The sequence below is a fragment of the Drosophila hydei genome, unplaced genomic scaffold, assembly GCF_003285905.1.
Source record: "Drosophila hydei strain 15085-1641.00,03,60 unplaced genomic scaffold, DhydRS2 tig00000237-arrow-arrow-pilon, whole genome shotgun sequence".
Classification (NCBI taxonomy): domain Eukaryota; kingdom Metazoa; phylum Arthropoda; class Insecta; order Diptera; family Drosophilidae; genus Drosophila; species Drosophila hydei.
Genome location: NW_022045691.1, coordinates 168710 through 185495, shown reverse-complemented (window position 1 = coordinate 185495; position 16786 = coordinate 168710). Strand labels below are relative to the sequence as shown.

The window sequence follows — 16786 nt, the reverse complement described above, 5'->3', positions numbered from 1 at the left end:
CATAAGAAGTTTCCTTGTGTAAGAAAAGCCATCATCTTTCATCAATCAGTCAACTCGTAATCTTTCAACTGAGGTGTTTATATGGTCTTCTTCGCACTAAAGTGTAATATATATTTCCTCTCATATAAGTTAACAATAAAAGATTCATCATAATTTTGGCGAGCGTGCTGAACAGTATTTTGAACAAATATTCCAACCGTTATGCAATGAATTTAACGGATGCGCAATTAAAAATATCGATACAAAAATATCGCTTAACAATTTTCAGTAGGCCAATACGTAATAATATAAATATTTAATTAAAATAAGAAGGCCTCATTATAAGTGCCAGTTCGAATGTTTTCAACAGTGAAAGTGCTCCACTTAAAAACAGGCGGCAAAAAAATATCGCAGTTCTCATTCGTCATGCCCATGACAATAGTATTATCTTTCAGTATGACGATTAACGTTTCTAATCGATAGCAAATTTCTAGCCATCCCTACTTTTCAATTAAACGGCATTTTTGTGCGCGTCACATTAGATATCCAAGTTGTTTTGCTATTTATAACAAATATTAGCCGAATTTTGTGATCCATAACAGGCGAATATACACGAGGACAATGGATACGCCGCGTCGCAAACTGCGCAACCTGCACATGGAGAATGTGCAAAACAATAGCACACCGATCCGAATACCACCATCACCGATGCTAAAAACACTTGGTCATGGCACCGGTGTTAGTGTATATCGCCTGGATAGGTCACCAAAGCTGGGCCACATACGTTCGCCTTGGGCCGTCAAACGAATCACACAACGTACCAGGGCCAAAAAGGATACGATATTCAATGACCGTATAATACACGAAGCAGCCATTTTGCGGTGAGTCCAACTCCTTGCAACGTTTTTTTTCTCTTCCGATGGCCTGATTGCACATATGCATATGTATTTTCCAACTAATGCTGTATACTACACATATACACGCTCACACACTCGCACGCATGTACACACACGTGGGCGAGCCGTTGGCTATATGCGTGTGTGTGTTTGCGAATGCATGCGTGTGCATATGCGTGTGTGGCTGCTGCGTCGCTCATGTGTGCGTGCATTTGGTGTACACAATTGCGGCCCCAAACCCGTACCCAGTAGGAAATTCAATGATGAACTCTTGCAATCCATCCTCTCTAAGACATGAGCATAAATTATGATAATCTGCTTATTGGCATGATCAATAAACTTTACATGTCTTCATTAAGATGACATGTCCTTGAGTGAGTCAACAGGCTAGTTGCAAATTAGACCTTCCTCTATGGTCTATATGTAAATACTTTGCAACTAGCCTGTTGACTATATTTTCTTTTGGCAATTGCTTTTAGCGGATTCTAGAGCATGTCTCTGTTTCTAAGCTCGTCTTGCAGCCAACAGAGACAACATCAAATTTCCAACTGGGTGTAACATATATCTATATACCTATACCTACCTATACATCTATATATATATATATATTTATATATAACATAAACTCATGTCATATGATTACACACAGCAAACTGAATCATCCAAATATCGTTGGGTTTCGTGGCGTCATTAAATCGTCGGAGGGCGTAGATGCACTGGCATTGGAAATGTGCAGCACATCGTTGGGCTCCATATTGGAGGAGCGTCACGATGAGGATCTCGGACCATTGCCCGCCAAACATACATTCAAAATGATCATGGATATTGCTCATGCACTTGACTTTCTGCACACAGAGGCGCGACTGCTGCACGGCGATCTAAAGTCCTTCAATGTCCTGGTCAAAGGAGAATTTGAGATCTGTAAACTATGTGATTTTGGTGTTAGCCTGCCCCTGGACGAGAATGGCGAGATTAACTTTCACAAGAATCCCCAGCTGCAATATGTGGGTAGGTGGCTGACTCGCTTAGATATATCTATCGTACAGTGTTTACTATTAATATATATATATATATTGTATTGCAGGCACGCAATTGTGGTCGCCACCTGAGATAATGGACGAGGTTGAGATTATTGATAGTAAAGCGGATATCTTTAGCTTTGGCCTGATCATCTATGAGACACTGGCTCTGGTGCCGCCGCACACCCTTGAGCTGGACGCCGCCTTCCATAGCAGCTCCATCATTGATTTGGACAACTCACAGGAGCAGCGCAGGCAATTAAACTATACGGATGAAGGAAATATGAGCGTCGTTGACGTAGACAGTAGCGTTAAGGATGTTAACGCTGCGGGCGATGCTGTTGTGGACGACGATGAGGATGATACCAAAGAGAATGACATTTCCGACTATTCGCTCAGTCATGTGGAGCAAGCATATGGCACGCGGCCACCGTTGCCAGTAGCATTTCAGCTGAGCGACGACTACAACTGTGTCGTCGAGCTGTTCTATTTGTGCACCAATGCCCACAGCGAGGATCGACCAGCAGCACGAACCATTTGGCAGTGCTTCGAGAACAATGCGGCCAATGTGACCGCAGCCAGTGATCCAGCCAGCGATTAAAATCTTATTTTTGTTTTATATCATTTTCATCTGGCTGCCAATTAGCAAACTCTAAATGTTAACTATTAAAAAACATAGTTTTATAAGCACTCTAACTGTAACTCTCTCTCTCTCTCTCTCTCTCTCTCTCTCTCACTCTCTCTCTCCCTCTATCTCTCTATGTGTTCCGGTCTATAGAGCTGAATCTTTTCATCTCGCCAACTCTGTCCCTCTCAAGTTGTCCCTCTATCTATATATCTAGATGTATAATCATTGCCTTTCTCGCTGGCTCGCCAAAAGCAGAGCAAAATGTTAACAATCAAAAAAACTTAGTTTTGTAAGCGCTTTGTTCTGTATGTAACTATTTTGCTTTCTTATTCCCTCTCTGTTTCTGTCGAGCTGCCTGACTATTCCTCTTTCTCTTATAACCCGTCTAACTGTTGGCTTCCTCTACGTTTGAATCCCTGCCCCCTCAACCCCTTTTCGTATACAAAACAAAATGATAACTATAAAGCTAAAAACTTGGTTTTGTAAGCGCGTCACCCATGTATGTAACTCCTCTTCCCTTCTCTTTCCCCTTCCTCCACCCACTTGCTGTAAAAATAATGCATAAACTGCAAAACATTATTGACAATGGCCAAAACAAAAAGAAAATAACCTGAATCTGTATTTACACACATTTCAGTTTAGATTTTAAGAGTCAACAGATACAAATATTCCATGTATTCCATTTACGCTATACGAAAAATAGCAAAAAAAAAAAACAAACAAACAAACAAAAAAAGAAGAGAATTAAAATAAACCAACGCTCGTTCATTTTTGTCCATAATTCGCAAATAAACAATTTAGAAATTATTTGGATTTTTGTGGTATGATTTAGCTAATATTGACAAATGTCCATAGAGAGTAATATATGTATATCAGCTAGGAGATGGAAGATGATAGCTAGAGAATAGAAAATGGAGGATTAAATATGGATGATGAAAGATAGAGGATACGGAACATGGAAGATGGAAGATAGAAGACCAAATAGACTCCCATACGTTTTGCCATTTGTTGTCCTAGTCACCATAGGCTTTAGGACTACAAATGCGTATTGAAATTTATAGAAATGATTCTCTTAACATACTTATGTTTACAATGCAATTGTATTTCTATGCCAATCGAACTATTCCATCGATTCTAACCTCAAAATTTGTATAATTTCGAGATTAGTTGATGAGTAAAACTTCGGACTTGCTAGATAAGACAACTGTATTCAGCTAGCCATGTTTATAAAATGAATTATTTGCCAATATGTTATTTTTTGCCAACTATTGCTTCATTCGCAAACTAAAATTTGTGTGAGTTTTGAGGTTAGTTTTTCAAGCTACTCAAAAATTAATCAATTTTCATATACATAAATTCGCTTCTTAAACTTAGAAAGAAAACAACAAATTTGTTAAGTTTTTTAGTGCACTGAGAAGTTCACCTAAGATTTATTCAAAATACATTCACAATAATATGACGTGTTGTCTTTTGCTTATGTTTCTGTCAGTGTATATAGCTATACATAGACTATATAGCTGTTCGATTTATGTTTAGTTAGTGGTATATGCATTACTCGTTTATTGTTATCGTTTTAGCCGCTTCGCTTATTATATATAGAGCGTGTACTTTAGTTTCTGTAAACTGTGTAACACTAAGCTTTAGCCGATTTGTCTCTGTGTTGGTGTATATATATCTAAAATATGTCTTTCATATGTTTCTTCTTCTAGTTTTCCTTTAATTGTTAACTTGATTCTTGAATTCGACTACAATAGAAATGTGTATAAAAAGTTCTATATATATGTATATAGTCTAGCTCATATCGTTTATATATATTGTATAAAACGTTATGCGTTGCTATATTGTTGTTGTTTTTTAAAGGCGCTGTTGGTGTTTCTCTTTCTTTCTAGCTTTCTAAAATTCAAACAGAAAAAACATTTTAAAAGCAAATTACAAAAAAATAAAAGTAATATAAAATAAAATAAAATAATTTATGTAAATATATATATATACTTTTTCAATTAAGTTTGCAAAAACAGATTTAAAAAAAATAATAATAATTTTTAGACAGGACGAACAAACATTTCTTTTTCTCTTTTTTTTGCTTAAGTTTTTAAGTAGTAAGTACATGTGTGTGTGTGTGTGTGTTTGTGTGTGGGTGTACATATATGGAATGCAATGTTTCGAGCTTGTGGGCGTAGCTAATTGGAAGATTCTTCGCCCTCTCTCTCTCTCTGTCTATCTCACTTTAACTAGTGTAACACATCTCATATCGATATATATAAATATATATATATATGTTTGTATATATGTTTAACAAGGACATTAATGCTTATGAAAAATATGAATTAAAAATAAACAAATGTCTGTGCACAACAAATTTGGAAATGGAAACGTTAGACGAAATGTGGAATGTGTGTTTGTGTGTGTTGCATATGTAACATATATATTAAACATGTGTGTGTGTGTGTTTGTTTGTATGTGTGTGTTTTGTCTTTTTTATCATTTGATCATGTGATTTGCATCTTCTCGCAGCTGTATTACAAATGCAGAACTCCATCCTTGACATCGCTGGCCATAATTGTGGATGCATTCGAGGCAGCTTGTTTATGATGCATGGACGGCGACGAGGACACTGGTTGACTGTTGCTGTTGTTGGTGTTTACTGTAACACCTCCTGCTGATGTTGCTGCAGCTCCTCCCCCGTTGCCACCGATGGGACTCTCGTCGAGCGTTACACCAGTTAGATCAACAATATCATCCTGATCATCGTGCTCCAGCTCGTCGGATGTATTGGTATGATTTGTATGATGTGAACCGCTTGATAGCTGACTATTTCTTGAAAAGGAGCCACGGTGTGTCGAGGTCAGAGTGCGCTGATTGGCTGGCTTCACAGTGATGATCAAATTTGAGCTATTGGCTACCATCATATCGGTTACCTATGGCAAAAAAATTAGTTAGGGAACGATATAAAGGCTATCTACGATTTGTAGTGCTTACCTGATCCAGCGTCTTGCCTGCCACCTCAATGCCATTGACCTCGATGACTTCGTCGTTGACAGCGAGTAAGCCAGTGCTCTCAGCCAATCCACCAGGCACTAGACGTGAGATAAAGATGCCCGGCTGCTTCTCCAATCCGTTGGCCGTCACACGCACCGAAGTGCCATCGCGTATATAAAAGCCAAGCGGCTTGTCGCTGCCATGCTTGAGCAGGCGGACACGTCGATGCGTCTCTGGTACAATGTCCACATCAATGATGGCCGACACTTGGCGGAAATCGTGCGGTATGGATATGGATGGTGCTTTGGTCTTAACGGGCGTATGGCCAAGTATGCTGCCAATTAAATTGCGCGGCTTCATCGTGCCAAAGCCTGAATACTCGTTCAAATCATCTGTGAAAAAGAACGCACGCATATATAAATATATAAATGTATATATAGAAATATATAAATATATATATATTAATCATAGATTGTACCTTTACGCTGCACTATGACGCGTAGCAGTGGTCGCGCCGTTTTCAGGGCACGCCCAAAGTTGTCATCGTTGTTGATGGGCAACAGATCGTTGTCGCACGGATCAATGTAGAGTATTAGAAATTGTATATTGGTCAATTTGTGCAGCTGTTCGATCAGCGAGGAGAACTTATCGAAGCTTTGTTCCGGCTCGTGACGTTTAAAGCTCCAGCGTCGGAACTCCGCATCGAACTAAAAAAAAGTAGACGTTATGTAAATTGTTTCGTTTACCTGAGAGGAAACAATTAATTGCCTGGTTTGCTAGATGAACTTGTCGACATCGTGTTCATCAGCAACAGGCTGGCAACTCTGCTCAATTGTTGCAGCACACAAGCATAAACAGGCAAAACCAACAACAAACTGATATATAAAGCAAACGGTTAAATTCCTTGAACTTCACGAAATATCATATATCAGCTGGCAATGCCACCCAACTGTTGATGCACACACAAGCAGGCAACAACAACTACCACTCGCTTCTACTGTCAATTCCAGCAGGCATGAATCAGCAGTGCCGCAGCCGTCGATTCCACTACCTCTCATAATGATCCAAACAAATTGATCCCAAAAAATTTACTGCATTTGTATCTACATGGAGAAATGGTCCGTTAGCTCACCTTTGATTTCACTTCAATTAGATTGGTATCAGCGTTTGCTGCCATCGCTGCAGTTGTGTTTATTTTATTCTTCGACATTTTTGCTTTTTATATATATTTTCTTTGCCCACTTCCAATTGCACACACACAATTTTTACAGCAACAACACTAACGCACAGGTGCTGTAGTGCGTGTTCATTCAAGTTGCCGTCGCGGCGACAGCCAAACTTGTTGGTGCCCAGTTAAGTTAAAAACAAATTGTATAATAAATTATAATTCGAAAAGATTCTAAACTAAAACTAAATTATGCGTTGGCGTTTGTGTAAAAAAAACATCGAGACATCGCGATTATTCTTGCAGCGATCACCAATACAGTTGTTGCATACATGTATATCGATATATTTGACAATACATTATTTAATCGTCCTTTATTTTGCCGTATTTGCTTCGAGCATATTTGGGAAACAATGTAAATATTATCGCTAACCAATGTTTCTTATATGCACGCTTTGAACATAGTAAAAATAAGAAAACGCGTTGAATTTGTACGAAATATCAAACTTATCGATAATTATCTCATTTTGAAAAATACTAAACAGCTAGATATGGCATCACCAATTACACAATTGCATTAAATTAAATATAAACAAAAACCAATAAAAATATCTTATTTTGCCGCCTAATCGATGCACATTCTGAAAATAATGTATGTAGAATTTTAGTTTTTATTATTTTTATTTAGTTACATTGAATTCCCACAAAATACTTTAGGAATTTGCTGCGGGACTGTCCAATTCGATAAACACGAGCGAGACAACACTAGTGCATGCGCATGAAAGGAGTATAGATAGCTGTTTAATGGTACAGACCGTAGAGACATATGCATACGCTGCATATAAGCAAAGGTAACAATTAACAACAATACAATACAAAATTGAATAATCAAGTGAGCTTATTTGTTGCTAATCAAGCAAATTTAAATTGTCATAATAAATAATATATATGTGTTTGAGCCGGCCAAATAGAGGTGAGCGACATGCATGTACTGAGCATTGAGGAAGAATCTAAATAGCCGACAGTGGAGCGCATACCATACGACGAGGGTTTCTGTAAATGGAGGCTGTTCTTGTGTGTGTGTTTTGTTGTTGAGCGTGTAGAAGTGTGCAATTGAGTAGAAATTGTGTGTGCGCTTCATTTATTTCTTTTTGTTGTGTTTTTTAAATGTTTCGAAAAGCCAATAGTCAAATAGGAAAACAAATCGATTACAAACAACAACGAACAGCAAGCAAACGGGCGCAAATTGGAAAAACAGCAGCGAAAACGAAAACGAAAACAGAGCCAAAAACGTTTTCTCTCTACTCACGAGACGCCAGTGAAAAAAATACAGTTAGCATAGCTAACTTAAGCAACGCTTCCAGCCAGGACAGTTGGAAAGCAGCGGATTATTAAGCAAACCTTGAGACGCACGCACACACTCATAGAAACGCAGACACACACATACACACATACGTACGCACACGCATCCAAGCAGACGCAGAAATGAGTTCGGTAATGTAAACAAATGAATAAAAACAATATATATATATATATTTATTTATATTTTGTTGTTTCGTTTGGGTTTTTAGCAATATTCGAACGTCGAGAATCTGTCGCCGCAGACCATACGGCAGGTTATGAAGGAGCTGCAGGACATGGAAACAACACCACCAGAGGGCATCAAAGTCCTAATCAATGAGAGCGATGTTACCGATATACAGGCATTGATCGATGGACCGGCTGGAACACCGTATGCCGTTGGCATCTTTCGCGTTAAGCTGACGTTGAGCAAAGATTTTCCACAAACGCCGCCAAAGGCATATTTCTTAACCAAAATTTTCCATCCAAATGTTGCGGCCAACGGCGAAATCTGTGTGAACACATTGAAAAAGGACTGGAAGCCAGATCTGGGCATTAAGCATATATTGTTAACCATCAAATGTTTGCTAATCGTGCCCAATCCCGAATCGGCGCTCAACGAGGAGGCTGGAAAAATGCTGCTCGAACGCTACGACGATTATTCTCAGCGAGCGCGAATGATGACGGAAATACATGCACAGGTGCTACCGACTAGACTTAAGGACTTGCCTTCTTTTCGCTTCTTTTCCTTTTTTTTACATTTAAGTATATCTATGCTATGATATTAATGTATTTACGTTTTGCTTTCAGCCCGTGAAGTGCGGCGTTAGCGATGCCAAAGATGATGATGGTCCATCGAATAAGAAACATGCAGGTCTGGATAAGAAGCTGCAAGATAAAAAGAAGGAGAAGCTGCTCAAGGAGAAAAAACGCATGCTCAAGAGATTATGAGAAGCATAAACAATATATATATATATGCATATGTAGATACATATATATTTATATAGATGTATATATATATAAATATAAATAAATATATATATATATATATATATATATATATATATATATATAAATATAAATATATATATATATATATATATATATATATATATATATATATATATGTATCTATGTATATATACATATACATATATTACCAAACAGTTACACATATATGTATCTATATATATAGTCGCGCAACAACAACAGCCAACTATATATGTATATATATATATATCTATGAAGCCAGCAGCAGGCATAAATCTACAGTGAACTATAGCAAAAGCAAAACAACTGAAGATAACTTAAAAAATATGCAAAAATTTGGCAAATTCTTAAAGCTGAAGCGGAAACAACAAAAAACCAACTCCAAAGAAAAGTGCATCCAGTTAAATATATAAAACAAAACATTATAAATATAATATATATATATATAAAACAAAACAAAACAAAATGAAAACTTAAATTTAATATATAAAACAAAAAGAATTCAGATATAATGCGAGCAAAAAAAGGAGAGAATATTTTGTTCAACGTCTGTTCGGAGAAAAAACTGAGCTGATTTTTAGTTTGTAGTAACAAAAAAGTAAAAGAAAAACAAAATATGTATATCTATATATATTCTAATTTACTGCGATCCTTGCTACACACACACCACATAAATATATATATATATATATATATATATATATATTCATATATATAAAACAACGCTTTGTGCGCTAGTTTTAGCTTAACTTATAATATCTATGTAAATTAGCTTAAAACACATCTCACACACACGCACACACCTGCAAAGAGCGTAAGAGCGAGACAGAGAGAGAGAGAGAGTCAAACAACATTCACATAAAAATTACACTTACAAATCAGCTCGTTTAGCACACATGCACAATTATTTGCTACAGTCATTCACACAGACACACACACACGCGCACATAATTATTTATAGTGTTTTTGTTTTTAATTAGATTTAGCGCAGTTAACAATTTTTTTTTAATTTTTAAATACTTTAAAATATTTAATTTCTTTATTTTGTCTTTCAACATTCGCGCGTTTCCAACTAAAATAAACAAAAGAAACAACTACACACAATTGTCCTTAGCGTAAGCAATATAAATATAAATATATATAAATATATATATATATAAACTTTGCTAAACATAATTTAAGTTCGCAAGTTTTCCACAATTTTTTCAAAATTTTCAATTAGATTTATTTTTTAATCTATTTTGGGCACTGCGCCCAAAAAATCTTTTTTTAAATTATGTACTTAAAAAACAGAGAAAAATATGCAAAAATTGATTTAAAAAAAAGAAATTAACTAAAATTAATATTAAAGTTAAAATTATGTGCCCTTCGAAAGATAATACCGTAAAAAAGTAAAAAATTCTTTACAAAAAAAAACAAGATTAAATTTAAAACTAAAATGCAATCTTTCAATTCAATTAACTCAGTAGTTCAAAGCCCGCAATGATAAGTAAGAAAAAAAAAAACAAAAAAAAGAATAGAAATTGAACATAAAAAATTTCGTTAAATTTTGAAGACACTGAAAAAAATGGCAAAAATTTATGATAAATAAAAAATGACATTTGAGAGCAAATTGTGCAGAACTTGGGAAAAACAGAAAATATATATTAAAAATTTATTTTGAAAGATTTAGATTTAGAGTAAAGTTTTTGCTAAAGTATTTAAAAAAAAACATTTTTTTGAAGTTTTTCTTCTGAATATGTGTAATTGAGTTATCCTTAAGTGCGTTCGCTTTAGCTAGCTTGCACTGTAAGCAGTCATATATAGATATAAATTATCTGGCAACGCTTGCCTAGTCGCTGCACGTTCCAATTGTCTTTTGCAAACCGGAAGAGTTTTTTTTTTTTTTTTTTTTTTTTTTTTTAGGCAATATATTTATTTCTTTATTTTGTTGCAGCTTATTGTCTTAGACTCTATAGCGCATTTAGCTCTAAACCTTAACTAATGGGAGGGCAGATATGCCAATTATTCTGCACTTGTAGCTACTATCTTAATTAGTTCTAATATTGTCTAGAGGATGCAATCTCTTCAGTCTTCGCCTATTGTTGTTTATAGCCAGGTTGCTTGCGAGATGGTTAGGATGCGCTGCAAGTCTGTCCGCGTATCTTGAACTGTGTCGCCCAATGAGTTCAGCAACTGTGGGAATTGCTAAATCCCTATGTAAGACTGAGTTTCTTACAAACCAGCTGGCTCCAGTCCATCTGCGTAGTGCTTTATTCTGCAGGGTCTGAATTTTGTTCCTTGTAGTCTTCGCCGAGGAGCCCCATAGAGAGATACCATATACGAAGGTTGGGACAACTATTGCCTTGTAGATGGCGGCCTTGCTGCTGTAAGACAACTTGCTTGAAGCTCTCAGCATCCAGTCGAGGGTTTTTAGCTTGCTTTTGCATTTTGAGGTTACTTGACTTATGTGCGCTTTAAAAGTCAGCCTTCTGTCAAGAGTGATACCAAGGTACTTTACTTTTGAGGCTTTGGGAATAGTGGGCCCCAATGCAACGCTTGGGCAATCTCCTCTTCTAGTGGCGAAGGTAGTATGTACAGACTTTTGTGCATTAATGGTGATACACCACCGTTTTGCCCAGCGTCCGAAAGAGTCCAGATATTTTTGTAGTGAGTCTGAAGCTTCTTGCGCAGATACGTGACGTGATAAGATGGCGGTGTCATCTGCATAGGTCGCTATGAGTACTGCATCTGTACTTCCTATATTTGGCTCGGGAGTTGGCATATCTCCTGTGAATAAAGTATAAAGTGTTGGGCCTAGAACACTACCCTGTGGTACTCCAGCCATAATTGGTCTAGTCAAGGATACTGTTTGCCCCCTTGACACTTGGAAGGTTCTTCCAATAAGGTATGAGGATAGCAACGCGAAAAATGGGGCTGGAAGGGTGGTCCTCACTTTCTGCAGCAGTCCCAGGTGCCAAACTCGATCAAACGCCTGTTTGATGTCTAAAAAGACGGCAGAGCAGTACATCTTTTCTTCAAAGGCTCCAAGGATATGGTGCACAACTCTGTGAACCTGTTCCGGTGTTCCATGCTGTCTCCTGAAGCCAAACTGATGGTTTGGAATGGCCTCCTGGCGTCCCAGATGTGTCAGTACTCGTTCCAGAAATATTCTTTCGAATATTTTGGAGAGTACTGGCAACAGGCTAATTGGTCTGTACGACTCAATTTCTCCCACGGGTTTGCCAGGCTTAGGAATCATCACAATCACGGCGCGCTTCCAGCAGGCTGGAAAGTGCCGGATGCGGAGCATGGCGTTGTACACCATAGTTATGTAGTCTATGGTGGAGTCAGGCAGTGCTCTAAGGACTCTGCCGTTTATTAGATCATATCCAGGGGATTTTTTTGCCTTCACTCTTCTGATGTGTTCAAGAACCTCTTCTTTTGTACATCCAGTTATCTGGTCTTCAGCTGGGAGGGGCGAGAGAACGATGTCTTCTGTTGCTTCGATTTCTGAGGCCTCTGCGGTAATCACCGGCGTGAATTGGTCTTGAAGGTGGTTTGCAAAAGCCTCAGCTTGAGCTTCGTCTCCAATGTGCCAGGAACCAGAAATGCTCCGAATGGGATGACGTCGTATTGGCTGCCGTTTGAGCTTTCTTGTAAATTTCCATAATTGAAACTCTGCGTCAGTGGGCGATTCAGCTCGTACCAGCGCATCGCTGATACACCTCTTTTGAAGCAGGGCGAGAGCAGCTTTAAGATGCCTCGTGGCTTCGTTGTACATGGATTTGGCATCAGGCGTGCGTAATCTTAACCAGCGTCTCCTGGCCCATCTTTTGTGTATTAGTAGGTGTTGGGCCTCCAAGGTGAGGGGGATGTTGTACGGAGACTGTTGTCTTGTTTGGCAAGATGGTGGGGCGGCTTGGTGCGCAGCTTTGACTATTTCTTCCTGCAGTTTGTTTGCTGCGTAGTCCACGTCTTCAGGAGTGTTAAGTTCCATTTCTATGTGCAAAGAGTAATGGAGCTCGCGCCTAAAGACTCCTAAATCTGATCCTGCTGGCAGTAGTTGTTTCCTAATGGGCAAGGGCTGTGGCTGCGCGTGGATTGTGACTATTAGTGGCAGGTGGTCAGAGGATAGGTCCAAGGATTCTTCAATGGTCAATTGCCGGTCACAGATGCCTTTGTAGACAGCGAAGTCGATTGCCGAGGGCCTGTGTCCATTAATTGGGTAACGGGTGGGGGCTCCAGTCGCCAATATGCTGAATTGTAAGTTTTGAATCGCCTCAAATATGACTTCTCCGCGACGATTCGCACTATTGCTTCCCCAAAATGGGTGCCATCCATTCCAGTCGCCGCCGATGAGGGTCTTATTCAACCTTTGGCCTAGAACCTGTTCCATGTGATGATCACACAGACCAGTGTTTGGCGGAAGATAAATTGACGCAACTTCGATCGCTCCAATAGACGTAGGCAGGGTGATGGCTGAGACCTGCATTGTTGCGTTGCAAATTGGCAGTAAAGGTGTATGCGGTATTGTTGCTCGTATGAGGATTGAGGATCCACCAAAGCAGTTTGCTCCTTCACCATGAGCCTGATAGTGTTCGTATCCGAAAATTTGTGTAGTGGGGCACTCATGAGTTTCTGTTATTAACATTATATCTATGTTTTCTTGTGAGAGAAACGCAGCCAGTTCCTGAGTCTTGTTTCTCAGGCCATTGGCGTTCCAGATACCCACACGTAAAGCCATTATTTGTAGGCAAGCTTGGTTATGATGGCCATTAAACTGTTTAGCATGGTTGCTTGTTGGGATTGTACTTCTCGCATCGCTTTGAGCTCGGCATTAATTGCGTCAAACTGACGTTGTTGTTGCTGAAGCATTTCAGTGAACAAAGTGTCACTTGTGGTATTCTTATTTGACGGTCCACCTCTAGCGGCCTGTGCGTAAGAAACACCACTAATAGGCGTTGCAAAGCTCGTGGCTTGGGTAATGCTCCGGGGCCTTGTAATTTCGGAAGCAGTACTCGGACCCGTAGACGGTGTTTGTGTGGGACTCCTTTTTTGTGCTGGGGATTGCAATTTGCGCAACCGCTTGTATACTTGGCAGCCCTTATAGTTGGCTGGGTGCTGTAACTCACAGTGCACACAAGTTGGTGCCTGGTCCTTTTCGCGGGTGCAGTCTTTGGATGCGTGTTTCCCGGCGCAACGCACACATCTGGGAGCTTTGTGGCAGTAGCGTTGTGTGTGTCCAAATTCTTGACAGCGATGGCATTGTGTCAGGTCGTTGTATCTTCTTGGCAGTTCCACTGTGCAGCGTTGCCTGCAGACAACTCGAATGTCCAAAATTTCTTTGTTGTTGGGGGCCTGAGCCACGTCAACAAAAAATATATTTAGCGGTGTTTTGTCCATACGGCTCAGTGGGTTGTGCACATTTGTAATTGTGTGGCCTTTGGTTTCCAATTCCTTTTTAATTAGTGTTGTATCAGTGCTGGAGTGAAGCCCTTTGAACACGACTCTATATGGTTTGTCCTCCTTAAGCTGGTAGCAGTGGAACTCCAATTCCAGCTTAGTAAAGTGGTCTATAACTCTGCGATAGTCCTCACTGCATTGGGTTAATACACCTATGTTATTCTTCTTTGGCTTAATTACGTATGATTTAGCATCAATTACTTTATCTATTATCTGTTGAAGTAGGGCCACAGACTTGATGTTTGGACACCATATGGGGGGCGGACGAGGTTTCGGAGTAGTTTGCTGGTCGGTCAATACTGGGGCTTCTGGAGCTACAGGTGATTCGCTGTAGTCTTCATCTTCTTCTACGAGCAGTGAAAATCGATTTTCTGATATTAATGCTGCATTGCTGGTGCTTGGTTCGTCGAAGATGAGCCTTTTCTTGATGGTTTTTGGTGAATTTGGCTGTTTACGTTTCGTGTTTTTGTTGTTAGTGATGCCTTGCACGGAGGCGATATCTATTTTTGAGTTTATTGGCATGATGGAGGCTTGCCTATTTGCCATCACAACGTTAAGCTGGGCTTGCATTTCTGCATTTACCTTTACAGCTGTAGCGAGGTTATTGACATTAGATGTCATCGCGGATTGTGCTTTTGAGTGCAGGCGCACTCGCGCCAAGCGACGAAATTTCGTAAATTGCAATTAAAGCAATTGAGTTACGCGGAAGCAAGCGATAAGAAAACGCTGCGTGTGCGGTTTTTGTTGCTGTTGCGTTGAAGAATGCACCGCAAAGTTCTATTTTTAGAACTCTGCAGCAGTAGAGCTTAAGCGAAGGCTGTTCGAATTCACGTCTTTACAGGTCGAACGACTGATCGCGATTGAAACCGGAAGAGTATTTCAAATATTCGATTCTACGAATTGCCAATGAGACGGCGTACAGGTGTGTGTGTGTGTGTATGTGTGTGTCTGCCTCTGTTTGTTTAAGTCTCGCTCCCTGCCTATCTCTCTCTGTCTCTCTCGCTCTGTCGTTCTTGCTTGTACGCCTGATCGCTCTCAAAACTCTCCATAAGTTGTGCGCTCTTTATTGGCACGCCAACGCTTACGCCAACGCTTACGCCAACGCCGGGCCAACATTCCAAGCGGCTAACCTTCAGCCCAGCTTCAAAATTGTCGCAGCTACAACAACAATGACAACGGCAAGAGTTGCAGAATGCTTTCGCTCTCTTTCTTGCTCTATAAGAAAAAACCTGATGAGGCGCAGCAACAACAACAACAATCAAAGCCTGGCCAGTGTTGGACATTACATGACAACAGCGCAAGCTCGCTCGCTTACTCTCTCTCTCTCTCCTCTCCCTCCCCATTTTGTCTACCTATCTCCTCCAATGAAATGAATGGCGGGCCGAGCAGATGGACCGCAAAAGGTAAGCTAGTTGTGAATGTGATTTGCGGGCGGGGCGCGGGCGCAGGCGCAAGCGTGCGCGCGAGCTCGATCGCCAATACCAATTTGGCTGCTAACAACAACAACGGCAGCAGCAGCTAACAGCTAACAGCTCGCAGCTAGCAGCCAGCGAGCAGCAGGTAGATCAGTTGTGAATCTGGCACGGACGGACGACAACAAACCATTTAGCTTGACTCGGAGCAACGCGCAACTCGCAAAAAAAGAAACAAAAAAAAACGAAAAGCAAAAACAAAACAACACAAAAAACGTTTTGCGCGCCTCCTCCAAAAACGTACGTGTGTATTAGTGTATCGATATTTGTGAATACATTCTGTGTCTCTGTGTGTGTGTGTGTTTGTGTGTCGCCGTGTCGCGTTGCCCAGTTGCAACGTTTGTTTTTGTTTTGTGGTTGCGCGCGGCAAAAACAACTAAACACGCCCTGCATATATAGCCTTACACCATGTGCGTGTGCATGTGCATGTGTATCTGTGTGTGTGTGTGCTAGTGCATTGTATATCGCACAGCCGATCGATAGATTGCAAATTAATCGAACGTTTTTGTGCTTTAGTCCCTCCTCGCTAACGAAAATAAAGGGCTTGGGCGGCAGGAGGTCGCGTGCCATGCCCCATTGGAATATTTGCTTCATCTGCAGCGCAACGGCGCGTAGAATGCGACAGTTATATGCGCGCTCAGCCGTTTTATTAGCGATTTTCGCAACATCTGTTTTGGCCAGTCAAACAAAAAAATTAAGAAAAAATTTAGAGTTTCAGCTGCTGTTTATATACTGCATATTTATATGCATATATGTGTATATATATGTACATATATAAATGCATAATTTGTTTGGTATTTGCTTGACCTTGCCTATGCACTCAGGGACTGCCGCCGGGAATGCAGCTGGTAGTGCGTATATATGTACACACA

At 39.8% G+C, this 16786-nt stretch overlaps 4 protein-coding genes across 5 annotated transcripts in view; 3 read left to right on the top strand and 1 right to left on the bottom strand.

The window, feature by feature from the left end:
• The first annotated feature begins 454 nt into the window (after positions 1 to 454).
• Positions 455 to 3303, top strand: LOC111593428 (lymphokine-activated killer T-cell-originated protein kinase). Its single transcript, XM_023306172.2, has 3 exons — positions 455 to 860; positions 1525 to 1883; positions 1960 to 3303. The coding sequence occupies exons 1-3, from the start codon at positions 601 to 603 to the stop codon at positions 2493 to 2495; spliced, it is 1155 nt and encodes a 384-aa protein (XP_023161940.1). The 5' UTR covers positions 455 to 600; the 3' UTR covers positions 2496 to 3303.
• A 1302-nt stretch (positions 3304 to 4605) lies between these two features.
• Positions 4606 to 6959, bottom strand: LOC111593444 (partitioning defective protein 6). Its single transcript, XM_023306197.2, has 4 exons — positions 6634 to 6959; positions 5980 to 6208; positions 5502 to 5893; positions 4606 to 5440 (listed from the first exon to the last, which is right to left on the bottom strand). Exons 1-4 carry the CDS (start codon positions 6709 to 6711, stop codon positions 5042 to 5044), a joined length of 1098 nt encoding a protein of 365 aa, XP_023161965.1. The 5' UTR covers positions 6712 to 6959; the 3' UTR covers positions 4606 to 5041.
• Positions 6960 to 7666: 707 nt separating this feature from the next.
• LOC111593448 (ubiquitin-conjugating enzyme E2 S) lies at positions 7667 to 8988 on the top strand. The gene is made up of 3 exons (XM_023306203.2): positions 7667 to 8160; positions 8238 to 8708; positions 8818 to 8988. Exons 1-3 carry the CDS (start codon positions 8152 to 8154, stop codon positions 8956 to 8958), a joined length of 621 nt encoding a protein of 206 aa, XP_023161971.1. The 5' UTR covers positions 7667 to 8151; the 3' UTR covers positions 8959 to 8988.
• A 6933-nt stretch (positions 8989 to 15921) lies between these two features.
• LOC111593430 overlaps positions 15922 to 16786 on the top strand; it is a 28943-nt gene continuing 28078 nt past the window's right edge. For both annotated transcript variants that reach the window (XM_030223557.1, XM_030223556.1), the window contains exon 1: positions 15922 to 16154. The gene's annotated coding sequence lies outside the window, so the exon portion shown is untranslated. The remainder of the gene's footprint in view (positions 16155 to 16786) is intronic.

Coding starts and splice junctions, on each gene's coding strand:
- LOC111593444 (XM_023306197.2), bottom strand. CDS start 6,711: ATGTCGAAGAATAAAATAAACACAACTGCAGCGATGGCAGCAAACGCT. Junction 5,894..5,979: donor CGTCATAGTGCAGCGTAAAG/GTACAATCTATG, acceptor TCTTTTTCACAG/ATGATTTGAACGAGTATTCA. Junction 5,441..5,501: donor CAGGCAAGACGCTGGATCAG/GTAAGCACTACA, acceptor TTTTTGCCATAG/GTAACCGATATGATGGTAGC.
- LOC111593428 (XM_023306172.2), top strand. CDS start 601: ATGGATACGCCGCGTCGCAAACTGCGCAACCTGCACATGGAGAATGTG. Junction 861..1,524: donor CACGAAGCAGCCATTTTGCG/GTGAGTCCAACT, acceptor GATTACACACAG/CAAACTGAATCATCCAAATA. Junction 1,884..1,959: donor TCCCCAGCTGCAATATGTGG/GTAGGTGGCTGA, acceptor ATTGTATTGCAG/GCACGCAATTGTGGTCGCCA.
- LOC111593448 (XM_023306203.2), top strand. Junction 8,709..8,817: donor TGACGGAAATACATGCACAG/GTGCTACCGACT, acceptor TTTTGCTTTCAG/CCCGTGAAGTGCGGCGTTAG.